The sequence below is a fragment of the Oryza brachyantha genome, chromosome 6 (assembly GCF_000231095.2).
Source record: "Oryza brachyantha chromosome 6, ObraRS2, whole genome shotgun sequence".
NCBI classification, from domain to species: Eukaryota; Viridiplantae; Streptophyta; class Magnoliopsida; order Poales; family Poaceae; genus Oryza; species Oryza brachyantha.
Window position 1 is genome coordinate 6,299,353 of NC_023168.2, and position 12,450 is coordinate 6,311,802.

The window sequence follows — 12,450 nt, forward strand, 5'->3', positions numbered from 1 at the left end:
GATTCCAGGACAGTGTCGTTGGAGACCCGAAGGTCGGAGATTCAAAACAGATCACCGGCGATCTAATCTCGCCGGAGACGAAGGAAAGAAGACGGAATTGAAGAAAAGAAAAGAAGGGAATCAAATGGCTTCATCTGCAGGTTTATTTAGTTTTCCGTATTTGAATTAATCGGTGATCATGTATTGATTAGAGTTTAAATTTGTAATCTATTATTTATGATTGAATTGAATTTATCTAACATGTACATCAGGAACAAACCAGAGGAATGAATCTGTCAAATTGAGACCATACAAACCTAGAACATCTTGTGTTTGTGATGCAGATTGTGCAGGCAAGCAGAGGTTGGAGGATTCCAGTGTAAGCTGTGCAACAGCTGTGCCAATTCCAGAAAAAGATCTGTTCTTGGCATAGCTCAAGAATCACAATTAAGAACTCAACATACCGAGTATTATTTCTCATTGAAGAAACATATACACACCAACTCCCATGATCCCATCCATGGCGAGTCACAACCTGACAGGAACACACGCAATCAGGTTGATGATCTTTATTCCTAATTGTACTCGCTTGATTTGGCAATCAAGCGTTGATCAGACGGTAAACTTAATTTCGAAGCCTAGGGAGGGGTGGACGGGGTCGGCCGGGGAGGGCACGACGGCGGTGACGGCGGAGGCGGGGGGCCCGACGGGGAGGTGGCGGGACACCATCTCGTCGACCTTGGCGGGGTCCCCGGAGAGGAGCGCCTCCACGGTGCCGTCGCGGCGGTTGCGGACCCACCCGGCGAGGCCGAGCGACTCCGCCGTCTCCGCCGTCCAGTCGCGGAACCCCACCCCCTGCACCCTGCCCTTCACCACCACGCGGACCGCCTTGCGCGCCGGCGTCCCCTGCTGCTGCGGTGGCTGCGGGGGCGACGACGCGGCGTCGGCGGCGGGGCTGGCCATGGCGGCGGCGGCGGCGACGACGTGCCCCTTGGACGGAGGAATCCGGAGAGCGGTAGATGCTGCTGGGCGTCGAGCTACTTACAGGCTTCCAAACCGGCCCAATGTGGAATTTTTTGTTGGGCCAGTATCCACGAAGAACATACTAGAACGTCAACGGGATAAAAATCCAATTTTTAATGCCAAGTATGAAGCTCTTTTTTTTTTCTACACATTCCTTGGTTTTCATACCAACTGATTTCGACCAATTCAATGAATCAATCAAAACCCACATCAAACCAAACGCAAAAGAGAGGCTAGCGATGTTAACCTTAAGGTGAGATCATCATCTGCTAAGATTAATAAACTTGCATTCTTAAAAAGATTAGAAGCACCACATTTATGCTATGCCAACGGTTTATGAAGACACAATAAGCACATAGTAGTAGTGCATACAAAGTGGCATGCCACCACTCCCATCAGCAGCATGTTCTAATGCTGATCAAGAACAAAAAAAAGTTACATCATCAAATGCTGGTCAAGAACAACTTCTAGCATTGCATCGAGACAAACTGATGCACTCCAGGTTCATCAGCTACAGACTCCAATCCCAAATTCCCAATAGTTCGATTCAACACGAACGCATCGAAGCTTTCGAGGATTGGAGGTATGGATTATTATTAGTTCATTATTTATCCATGAGACCCATCACACCAACAAGAACCGGTCGTCTTCCTCTCCTCAGGCGGTGGGCTTCCGGTTGAACCCCTCGGCGGGGTCGACGGGCTCGGTGGGGGCGGGCACGACGGCGGTGACCGCGGCGGCGGGCGGGCCAACGGGGAGGCGGCGGGAGACCATCTCGTCGACCTTGGCAGGGTCGCCGGAGAGGAGCGCCTCCACGCTGCCGTCGCGGCGGTTGCGGACCCAGCCGGCGAGCCCCAGGGCGCGCGCCGTCTGGACCGTCCAGTCGCGGAAGAAGACCCCCTGCACCCGGCCCTTCACCACCACGCGCACCGCCTTGGGGTTGGGGTTGGGCGGGCTCGGCTCCGGCGGGGGCGGGGGAGCTGGAGGGTGCTGCGGGGTGGCGGAGGCGGCCATGGCGCGGCGGGCGGCGGCGACGGAGCGCGGGGTGAGGGTGAGGCGGCCGTAGCGGGGCGCGGCGGCGGAGGTGGAAGGGAACATTCTCGGAGGAAAAGGAAGGGGAAAGAGACGAGATTGTTCGAGGCTTCTTGGTCCGGGAATCCGAATCAAAGCACCCGCCCATACATGAATTGCGGTGCCATCTAGCAAGTGAGCTGCGCCGTTCGATTTGGATCGGATGGTTGAGAGCTGCTCGCGCTAGGGGCTGGTTGAAGATTGCTAACGTTGAAAGGTTGTTTGATTTTTTTTATAATTATCTAGGGATATAAATAACTTAATTAACTGTGGTGAAGAAAAAGAAAACATCCCATCCGCAGCACCAACATTGAAAAGATACCATCAACCACCGAAGTAGAGAACAATTTTCTATTTGTATCTCAAGTGCAACATCCTCTCCTTTCTTTTCCTCGGCTTCTCCCTAGAATCGCCAAGGGAAGCATGGGACAGGGAAGTAAGGTTGGTTGTTGAGGTGTGCTTCCAGTTGGGGCCAAACACATGTATAACGAAGCGAATCGTCATGAAAGGGGATGGCCAGATGGACCTAGGGAAATGGAAGTCCAATGACATCTCAAGCAAACCGGTAGAGTTATGCGTGTGCGCGCAGCCAAATGAGGAGCAATGTCCCCGTAGCTATTGCCTCGAGTCATCAATCAGTTCTCCCGTCTTCCTCAGAGTTACCCTCCTCTTCGTTGAACCCTTCACTAACAGTTGTGGCCTTATGGAGTCGTCCACACCAGCGTAAGACAACCATAGGTGGAACTAGTGTGGGGGTTCCACCCCCACCCCACCCCGCCCGCATGTGTGCGTGTTGGATCCCAATGAAGATAGAAAAAATTAGGGGAGAAGTAAAAAGGAGCTGAAGAAAGGAGACGGCATAAACAACGGAACACAACTCAGTTTTGCATAAAAGAACAACTTCGTTTGTAAGATATGTTTTTCTTTGTAATTTTGTTAATTATGTATATCTCAAACAAATTTGAGTTTGGTCTTCCCTTTCTTTTTGGCATGGTTGTCTAATATCATCTTACCAAATGTGTTTTTTCCCTGAAACTTATATGCAATGATTTAAAGTTTCCGCCGCATTTGTGATTTCCACTACATATCCCTCAAAGATATGTGTCAACACCATTGGCGCCAATACACCACATGCCATGTAATATATTGTTTCCAAATTCCAATTAACCTTTTGTTAAGCCCGGGCATTCCTGGTTCGGAGTCCATCTAAGATTTAGCCTAATTTTGCTTCCCAGGCCTTCCCCAGCCCACAACTTTTCAACGTAGCGAACAATGTTTTGACCTAAGAAACCATGTACATAGAAACTTTATAAATAAGAAACTATATAAATAGAAATTTTGTATATAGAAACTTTATGCATGGGAGCATTTTTGTACCTGAACTTTTTGCAAAATGAATTTAATGTGAATTAAAAAAACAAGTTAAAAAGGAACAAATTAAACATCCACATAGGCCATGACAATCCATGTGGGTTGCTCGCAACAGACCCAACTCAAATTCAGCTTTTGTAGTCCACTCTGAATTAAGCATCCGGGCCAGTAAAGGAAAGAGAGAAAAGTGCTCAGCATAAAATAAGAATGACCCATAGGCTGAACAAGATACACATTTGTGCTGGCTGAGTGTGTCCATCCTGTTATAGGAAGAGGGAGAAGAGCTCACCCCAGGAGGAATTGCCATAGGTTGTTAAGCCATTCACAATAGGGCGGACGTGGCAAGTGGTCTCACCACGCCATGTCCGCCGCTAGCCGTTGTGGCGGAGAGAGGGTGAAGACTGCGTAGCCTCGCCAGGCCACTCTCATCCTCTGCAGGACGCAGTGCCTCGGCAGAGTTTGGTGCTAGGGCACGGCGCTGTGGAGGTCGTGTCTCTGTCTTCGCTCGCCCTGGCGTGGGCCCCACCATCTATGAAAAGAGAAAGGAGGCGTCCGGAGAAGGAGTAGCGTGGAGTTGGCAAGGCAGAGGAGGAGTGGCTTGGAGCTCACCCGATCTGTCGTCGTAGCTGAAGTCACGCCGCCGGCCCGAGCTCTTCCCGGCGAAGGGCGAGGCCGTGGCACTGCCTGAACTCCTCCCGGCAAGGCCGCGCTGCCACCTGAGCTCCGCCTCCGCCATTGGATCTGTGCCGAGAGGGGAGATGAGAGAGGCGGTCGGGTTAGGGTGGGAGGAGAAGCCAAGGAGGTCGGTGGGAGAGAGAAGGGGTGTTTTAATAGTAGTTTTTGTTTTTAGTGTGTTTATTCTGAAGTTTAGGACTGGTATATAAATATAAAAAGTATAAGGACTAACAAAAAATAGTACGGGGTGACGTATAAAATTGTAGCAACAGCTTGGGGCATTTTCACTATGGGAGATGTCGAGTAACTTCACTTTTGGGGGTGTTTGATGAGGCTACTCAGCATTGTGAATCTCCTTAGAAAGGAGCGCATACACATAAGCCAAGCATGTCCAATTATCAATAAAGGAAGGAGGACGAAGGGTTCAACCCAAAAGAGAAATCTTCCATAGGCCACAAAATAAAAGAAAGTTATTTGAGCGGGTCCAACCCACATACCCTATTATAGAACATATGTTAAGGAGATTCATAATATATAAGTGTGGTCCACAAAGGTGGTTTATATGCATATATTCCATGCATCAATCGAGAAAGAAAATCCCCATTTTTTGCTCATCGTATTAATTGTTTCTTTTTGATACACACAAAATTTAGGAGGTAGAGGTGGCTTATATGCATACATTCCATATTTCCATTTACCGGTAGGAAAAAAACCCTCTGTTTTATATTAGTCGTCATTCTAGCAAATTTCATATAAAATAAAAGGATGTTGCAAATTATATCGTTATGCTAATTAGCCATAACCTAATATAATATTAGTTTTGTACTTCCTTGTGGATATATAGGCCGGATTTTAATCTGTTTTCTAAAAAAACTGCATCCTAATCATTTCCTAAAGCAACATTAACTCCGATTGACATTGATGAAGGCTAGAAATGAAAGAACACCTTAAAACTGTCTAGAATTCGACAATAACAAGCATTTTGATTTTAAGATGAATTGTAGGATGAAATATACTCTGAAATGAAGGGAGTATTTTGGTTATTTTAGTACTTTCCCAAAGTTGTTATGTCATTAATATATTAGCTATTTGTTGCTGGAGATAATTGCACCCATACAGACTTTAAGGAAAGCGCTTCGTTCCATTCATTCTTAAAAAAATACCTTGTATTACCATATTTTTTAATATAAAAAATTAGTACTTCGAGATACAATGTACCTATTAAAATTTTGTATTAAAACTTTTGGATACCTGAGATACTTTTCAAAGATAATAATAAAACCCTTAAGGGAATCATCACAGACAGATCTTATTGCCGAATCAAGTAGCAAAGATCGTCAATTGCAAGTTTGCGATGGAGCGCATTTAGACTTCCGAATTATTGCACTCCAACCACGAATTAAGAAGCAATTCGTGCAACTCTCTTCTGACGAGTCGATCGACCATCATCTGAGACATTTTCTCACACTACCCATACTCCTGTTTATATGAACACCTCCATTTCCATACAACAAGAAAAAGCGAAGAAAGGGTTTGAATTTCGAAGAAACAACTGATAGTAGGTTTTGATACAATCTTGCACTACGTTTGTTGTTACTGCACACATGAGAGCAGAACATATTCTCGTAGAGATATACAGACATCACATGGAGGAAGCTAGAGCAGCCACCCAAAACTTCCCCAGAGATTAATGCAGCTTATTCCGTTCCGGCGATCTTCTTCTTCAAGGTCTCGATGTCGGTCGCCAACTCTTTCCTGCTCTCCTGTTGTTACATTAACACACACAAAAACAATTAATCTCTGATAATTCAGATAATAGTTCAAGGTAAATAAAAGAGATATGATAAAGAAATTCAGGCTGGTTATTCAACTGAAAAATCCGAAATTTTTAGTGAATAACTGTGCATGATTAAGTTAATCAGATGGCTGCAGCTGCATCTGCATCTGCATGGACGCGTGTGGCTGCTTGGTTACCTTGAAGAGGAGGTAGCGGTAGACGAACCAGCCGGTGTAGCCGAGGCCGACGAGCTCCAGGATCTTGGGGAGCTGCACAAGAACAGCACGCCGGCGGCGAACTCTCGTTGTCATCAATCACGGTGCAGGCACGGATTTATTGGGACGACGAAGCTGCAGTGTGGGTGGTTGTACTGTACGTACCAGCGGCACGGAGTTGATGGCGCCGACGACGACGGTGGTGAGCCAGAGGGCGACGACGGCGCCGCCGCTGTACAGAAGGAACGTCGGCTTGTCCTCGATGGCCTCCCACTGCAAACGACGCGCGCGCGCACGGCCGCCGGCGATTGTCAAAGTCGTGTTCCATGGCGGCAAGCATACGTTCGTAACGGTGGTTGCACGAACTTACCTTGGCCTTGAGGTCGGCGACGAGCTCGTCGCCGCTGGCCGAGGTGGAGGTGTCCTCGGAGGCGGCCCTGACGCGGAGCAGGGACAGCCTCGGCGCGTCCTGGAGCCGGAGCACGCCGCCGCGGCGCGGGAGAAGGACCGCCGAGCGTGGAGCTGCGGCGGGCACGCGCGCGGCGCCGGCGCCGAGGAGCGCCACGGTGTACGCCGTGGCTGCGGCCATGTCGGTGCCCTCCTCCTTATCACCACGAAGCTAAGCCAAGCTCTCTTCGTGACCTCTCCTTTTTTTTTTTCCCTGCTCGATCTCACACTGTCGCGCTACGCTATCTTCTAGCCACGGCAAGGCAACCCGTCACCCGTGTGAAATTAACGGTGCCAATTTGCACTACGGCTTCGGGCGACCTCGCCTCTGCTCTGCATGGTGGATCGCCACGTGGCAGGATGGTGGTGCTGCGGGCGGCCGACACGTGGCACCATGCTGGTCTGTGATTGGCTGGCTCCCTATCTTGGAAATCCCTGGATGGCCTCTCATTCCAGGGCATTTGATTTGTAGATGATGAGAATGCAAAGGCCCCACACTTTGGTACTCCTTCCTTTCTTTGCTTCTCTGGATTCTGGCTTGCAGTACAGCTTTGGTTCTGTGAGTTCTTGCAGTACAGCATTCTGGGATACTGTTTGCTCTAGTAGGGTATAGTGTACTATGCTTCCATTTTTACCAGAAAAAGTCACTCCCAGGTCATAATCATAAGCCATCACTGTTCAATACTTCAATTAGGAGGGATTGTTATGTTATGTGCTGGCAAATTTTCAGACGAAGTGTCAAACATGCTAAGATCAATGGACTGATTGCATCCAGTACGACATGTACAGGCAGGCAGTCTGTCATGCTCAAGCATAACAGTTAACAACAGTTTGTCAACAAGTTCTTGCTGCTCTAGTGATACAAGAACAAATACATCCATTAAATGCTAAGTTTCTTTTCCTTTTTGTTCAGTACTACAGACCTATAGTTAGTATGCCCGCTGAGGACAGTAAGGGCGTCTCGTCAGAGTCTTGGCAATTTGTTACAGCTTCTCTGCAATGCTTGAATATGGGCATAACTAGCTTCACCAACTATGGTTTCTGCAAAAAAATTCCTTGCAGAATGCAGACTGTAGGGTATGGCGCCGAGCGCGTGCCGTTTTGATGCACTTTGCTTCCCATGCTTGCACATTTAAATTAAATATTAATCACCAACTAACTCACTTCATCTGAACTGTCGATGTCTGAGGAGAAATACACGTGTTGTGCTCTAGTTGTCTCTTGCGCAGTCTCCTCTTCTTGGTCAGACTCGTCTTCTTGATTGGAATCATCGTCGACAGATTCCGTGAAAACAAATTCAGCAACTATAGGCAAATGATCGCTGCCAATTTCCTGATTATTGTTTGGCACAATATCTTTGTTAGTAGTGAATGATGGCCAGTACATAAAAGAAAGAATTTATTTAATATATCTAGCATCACCAAAGTTTAAGGATTTAATGTTCAGCATGGACATTCATTTAAATTACTGTGATGCAAATCAGATGAGAATACCCTGGTCGGAAGACCCCTTGTTCTCCTCAAAAAGCCCACAGGCAGTGTGTCCAAAACTCTGGAGCATTCAAGCCCTGCAGTATACCTTCAAGAAAGAATATCAGCCACATTTGTCTATTTGTGGTGTGTCCAATAAGATATGAGCAAGTAGTTAGAAGCATACCACAGGTAATCAACAGTGCCAAGAAACTTCTTGTGATAGGAAGTTGCTAGGGGTTCACCATGATGTCCCCTATTGTTTGAGTTTCCCTAGAATAATTGGCAACTAGTTTCAGTAAAAGTATGAAACAGTAAAACATTTGGCCTTAATTGTAAGTAGAAGCTAGTACCTTCAACATAGCATAAGAACTACAGAGATTCAACGGGTGTTTAGCAACCATGACATTTGAACGCCCAGTTGCATTTCTTACTTCTTCACAAGTCCATTGGTACTTCAGTAAACTACGAGGAAGATGGAGATGAGTAGAAAAAAGAAGATATTGACAGGTCAATCGTGATACAACAAGAAAAGTTTCTGACCTACAAAGATCATATAGAGCAAATTCAGAGCTATCAAGTCCAGATAACTGTCTTCTATCATGCAAAGAAATGTCAAGCTGGTGATGCAGAACCACAACATATGCAATGTCAATTTATTATCATTGGATATGATTATAACTTTGAGAAGGTCTAAGAAAATATTTAGGGCATTGTTCCACCTTCATTGTTGACAAAAACTTGTAGATGGCACTCTGCTCCCAAAAAAGAAAGAAAAGAAGAAAGAAAATGTCAGCACTTTAACAAAAGGTACTTACATTCTTCATATCAGAAAAAGTTTATTTAATAACTTACAATGGACTAAATGTGACACAATACCAATCAAGACTCAAGAGCATGATCAATAGAAAGTTTTAACGTGTTTACATTGCAGTTCTGGTAACCAAAAACTTTATGTAGGTAATTAGTTTACCCTAGATATTTAAGAAAACCAAAAGATGCCAAGAAACAACTAATACATACATCAGGTGTGCTGTTGAAATCACCAGCAAGAACGATAGGAATTCCACCCCATTTTTCAGCAAGAACATTTGCTTTCTCCAGTAGCATGCGGATCTGAAAGGATGGATGATTGGAAATGTGAATAGCTTAGCAAACAATCAATTGAGTAATATAGTGCCGTACAGACATAGCTAAAGTTGAAGTATAGTGTCAAATGGTGCATACTGTTTACATCAGTATATGAGCATTTTGTAGAACATTACATCAGTGAATGAACATGAGAAGGTCCACATTTGGTCCCTCAATGATTTAAAACCTAACCTTCAGTAATTTCTAAAAAAATCACATCCAGATGTTAGTTTTGAAGGTGGTTTGGGAGTTGGGATGATATGGATCCTACATGGTGTGTAGGCTAATGTGTCATCATGATTTAGAAAAAGAAATTATTTGGACCTTTTTCCACACAACACGATGTGGATACCATGCATCAAAATAAGCTAATAAGATGATGATGCATAAGCTACATAATCGTATGTACAAAACTAAAAAGGGAAATAGCTTTGGGAGCAATTTGCTCCAGTTCTAACACTTATGTTTAAAGACCAAAAGTGGACACTTCACAATGAACATTTTGTGCAAGCCAATTCTATGACGTGACAGAGAACTGTACAAATGATAAACAGGCAATAAATGATGCTGAAGTTAACTGATATATATACCTGGCCCAGTTTTACATCACCCCTCTTTGGATTAAATAGAACATGAATATTCCCGACTACTAACTTCTGTGCTCCATTAAGCTGAAACAGAAACAGGTAAGGAAAAAGACAGTAGTTACCCAACATATTAGCAAAATAAAGTTGCTTAAATGTAATGCAAGGACATCTTTAAACGAATAGAAAATTATCTTTGGACACACAATATTTGGTCTGGAAACTAATTTGTAATGCATAATTCATGAACCAATACTAAAATACTATGTGTTAAAACTATACATGAGTGTGTTCCTTCTAATAAAGATAGGGCTGTTAAATAGGGTCCAAAATTGCTGATGGGAAAAAACCAATAAACAAGTATCAAAGTCATCCCTTCTCTCTATTTTCCTTTAGTTTTACCCAGCCAACAGAGCTCAGGACAATATTAAATACGAAAGCACCATTACTAGAAAAATCGCAGTAATTATCCACTACATGTTGCCAGTATGAACATGAAATATTCTCCTTATTTTATCCTTTGAACCAACTGCTTTGATGTAAACCAAAGTACCTCAAAAACAAATATTTGAGCAACGTTATTACGCAGGTTGTATTCACTAAAATCGATACTGTCTTCCTCAAGCAGGCGCAACCTACATTTGGAAATAAAGAAAGATGAAAATGAAAGTTTATTCAGACCAATGAAGGTAACAAAGGAGAAAATACATTAATCATACCCTTTGGACTTCCAAAAGGTAGCACATCCATCTTTGGCATCACCAGTTCGGCCCTAATGATGGCAACAGTATTGCTTCAGCATTATGTACAATTGTACATCAGTACATGAAGGTTGAAAGGTGTCACTCTAATAGAAATTTTGTACCTTAAAACTACTTTCATACCCCCTGTTCTTCATTTCTGTAGAAATGTCCCAAAATCTATCCACCTCCTAATTTCGAAATCACAAAATGTTATAAAGTGCAGTGTGCGAACGGCATCACCAACATGCAGATTAAGTTCTTGCCTGGAGACACACTAGGTCAGGATCCCAGTGTCTAATTTCATGGATAATAAGCCTCCTTCGCGAATCCCACCTCAATGCATCCCAAGGGACATCCAAATAAAGGTCAGGATGGTTCCTCGCATTGTTATCCGCCAAAATGTTGTATGACATGATTGTGCACGCATCTGACAAAACATAGTTTTTACTCGTCAGCATTATAGTAAGAAAGCCAGAATGGCATCCATCCTGAGTAACTGCAATGCATCGATACAGCACATTCTTGCTGTTTGGGTACTGGATACATATGCTATACGGCAATACATATCCGATATGGCGATATGCATATCGACGGAGTATCAGTGAATAATTCGCTGAAAATAAATAAAATAATTGTCGATACTTCTGTGATATTTTTTTGATATATGGGCCAGTAACCAATCATTCAAAAGCTCATTTAACGCTTGGCCCAACTACTGATATAATACTAGCCACTAGTCTACCACCAATCCACAATAACCGTAAACTACCGATCCCTATCGTCTGCATCATAACAGTGTGTCACACTGCTGCCTAGAGGGAGCACCAGGTACTGATGGTGTTGAATGATTACCAGAGACTAAGTTCAAATATTGTTCCTTTGTCAAGGTAATCAGTAATCTTATTGTTTTCCTCTTCTATAGCCCCATGTATTTTAGATTTTAAAAAAATAAATATATATACTAGCTGTATTGACATATTGATTTGATAAGTCCCATATTGCCGTATGGGTATCGCGTATCCATGCAATACAGCTTGAGTAATACAGTTCCATACTTCCATGTTATCAACCCAAACAGATCAAGTCCATAACAAAGGGACGAACGAAAATCATTACTTTAGGGGCGAAATCGCACTGGTTAGGCAAAGCTTCATGAACAGAATTCTGACTATTTACTCTAGAAAAACTAGCAAAGCGAAGAAAGAAAATTTTCAATCTTCGCTCAGACATTGGCACAAACAGATTTTGAGCAAAAGGCAAATTAAATATCTCCAAGGATACGCAACATAATACCTCCATCGGAGGTCGAGGCTTCCTCCGCGAGGACCCACCGCCGGGAGGGCACCCCGTGTTGCTGCGGGCGATGCCGCTGATAAACGCGACCGGGCGCGCCACCGGGGCTCCCCGAGCGGCGGCGGCGGCGGTGGTCGCGTGGCGCGCCGTTACCGGCGGACGAGCACCGTACCAGCGAGGCCGAAGCCGGGGGAGACCGCCCGCGCTTCCTGTGGGGGCGTAAGGCCGGCGTCGGCGGCGACACGCGCGCGCGCGGAGCGGCGGACGCCATCGCCGGCGAGATGCGGCGATGGGTGGGGAACAGAGCAGAAGGTCGTTCGGGTCTCTCTGATGAATTCTGATTATTTACAAGGCGTATTGCAATCTGGACCCTACATCTGCTGATGGACGGCACTCCCTCCGTTTCAAAAATAGAAGGACTGTTTTTAAAACCAATGTTTGCTTCAATAATGCTCCAGGGATTTTTAATATTCGATGTCGTTGAGCTTTAAATATTTATTTGATCTCTCATCTTTATTATTCTTATGTGAATATGTAAATTAATAGGCATGTTTAAAGTTACTTTCATAGTAGGACAATCACAAAAAAAATAAATGCTCACACTGTTTCATATCATAAGTCGTTTGACTTTTTTATGATAAACTTATTTAAGTTTGACCAAGTTTATATAAG

The 12,450-nt window shown here is 44.6% G+C and overlaps 4 protein-coding genes across 5 annotated transcripts; all 4 read right to left on the reverse strand.

Moving 5' to 3' along the window:
* Positions 1-426: 426 nt before the first annotated feature.
* LOC107304338 (acylphosphatase) lies at positions 427-1,044 on the reverse strand. Its single transcript, XM_015838054.2, has one exon. It carries the CDS (start codon positions 940-942, stop codon positions 592-594), a length of 351 nt encoding a protein of 116 aa, XP_015693540.2. The 5' UTR covers positions 943-1,044; the 3' UTR covers positions 427-591.
* Positions 1,045-1,242: 198 nt separating this feature from the next.
* Positions 1,243-2,198, reverse strand: LOC121054699 (acylphosphatase-like). The gene has a single exon (XM_040525074.1). The coding sequence runs from the start codon at positions 2,098-2,100 to the stop codon at positions 1,660-1,662; it is 441 nt and encodes a 146-aa protein (XP_040381008.1). The 5' UTR covers positions 2,101-2,198; the 3' UTR covers positions 1,243-1,659.
* A 3,378-nt stretch (positions 2,199-5,576) lies between these two features.
* Positions 5,577-6,845, reverse strand: LOC121054703 (protein CURVATURE THYLAKOID 1A, chloroplastic-like). Its single transcript, XM_040525094.1, has 4 exons — positions 6,482-6,845; positions 6,277-6,384; positions 6,094-6,165; positions 5,577-5,882 (listed from the first exon to the last, which is right to left on the reverse strand). Exons 1-4 carry the CDS (start codon positions 6,698-6,700, stop codon positions 5,817-5,819), a joined length of 465 nt encoding a protein of 154 aa, XP_040381028.1. The 5' UTR covers positions 6,701-6,845; the 3' UTR covers positions 5,577-5,816.
* Positions 6,846-7,231: 386 nt separating this feature from the next.
* LOC102714381 (carbon catabolite repressor protein 4 homolog 3-like) lies at positions 7,232-12,089 on the reverse strand. Of its 2 annotated transcripts, none has more exons than XM_006655923.3 (13): positions 11,779-12,089; positions 10,749-10,912; positions 10,608-10,673; positions 10,462-10,514; positions 10,296-10,377; positions 9,749-9,829; positions 9,051-9,143; positions 8,750-8,782; positions 8,571-8,647; positions 8,381-8,492; positions 8,215-8,300; positions 8,052-8,136; positions 7,232-7,890 (listed from the first exon to the last, which is right to left on the reverse strand). In XM_006655923.3, the coding sequence occupies exons 1-13, from the start codon at positions 12,047-12,049 to the stop codon at positions 7,714-7,716; spliced, it is 1,380 nt and encodes a 459-aa protein (XP_006655986.2). In that variant the 5' UTR covers positions 12,050-12,089; the 3' UTR covers positions 7,232-7,713. The 2 variants fall into 2 exon arrangements, 1 of the variants encoding a protein (XP_006655986.2); XR_005812045.1 differs by having other exon boundaries at positions 7,879-7,890; positions 8,052-8,125.
* Positions 12,090-12,450: the final 361 nt, after the last annotated feature.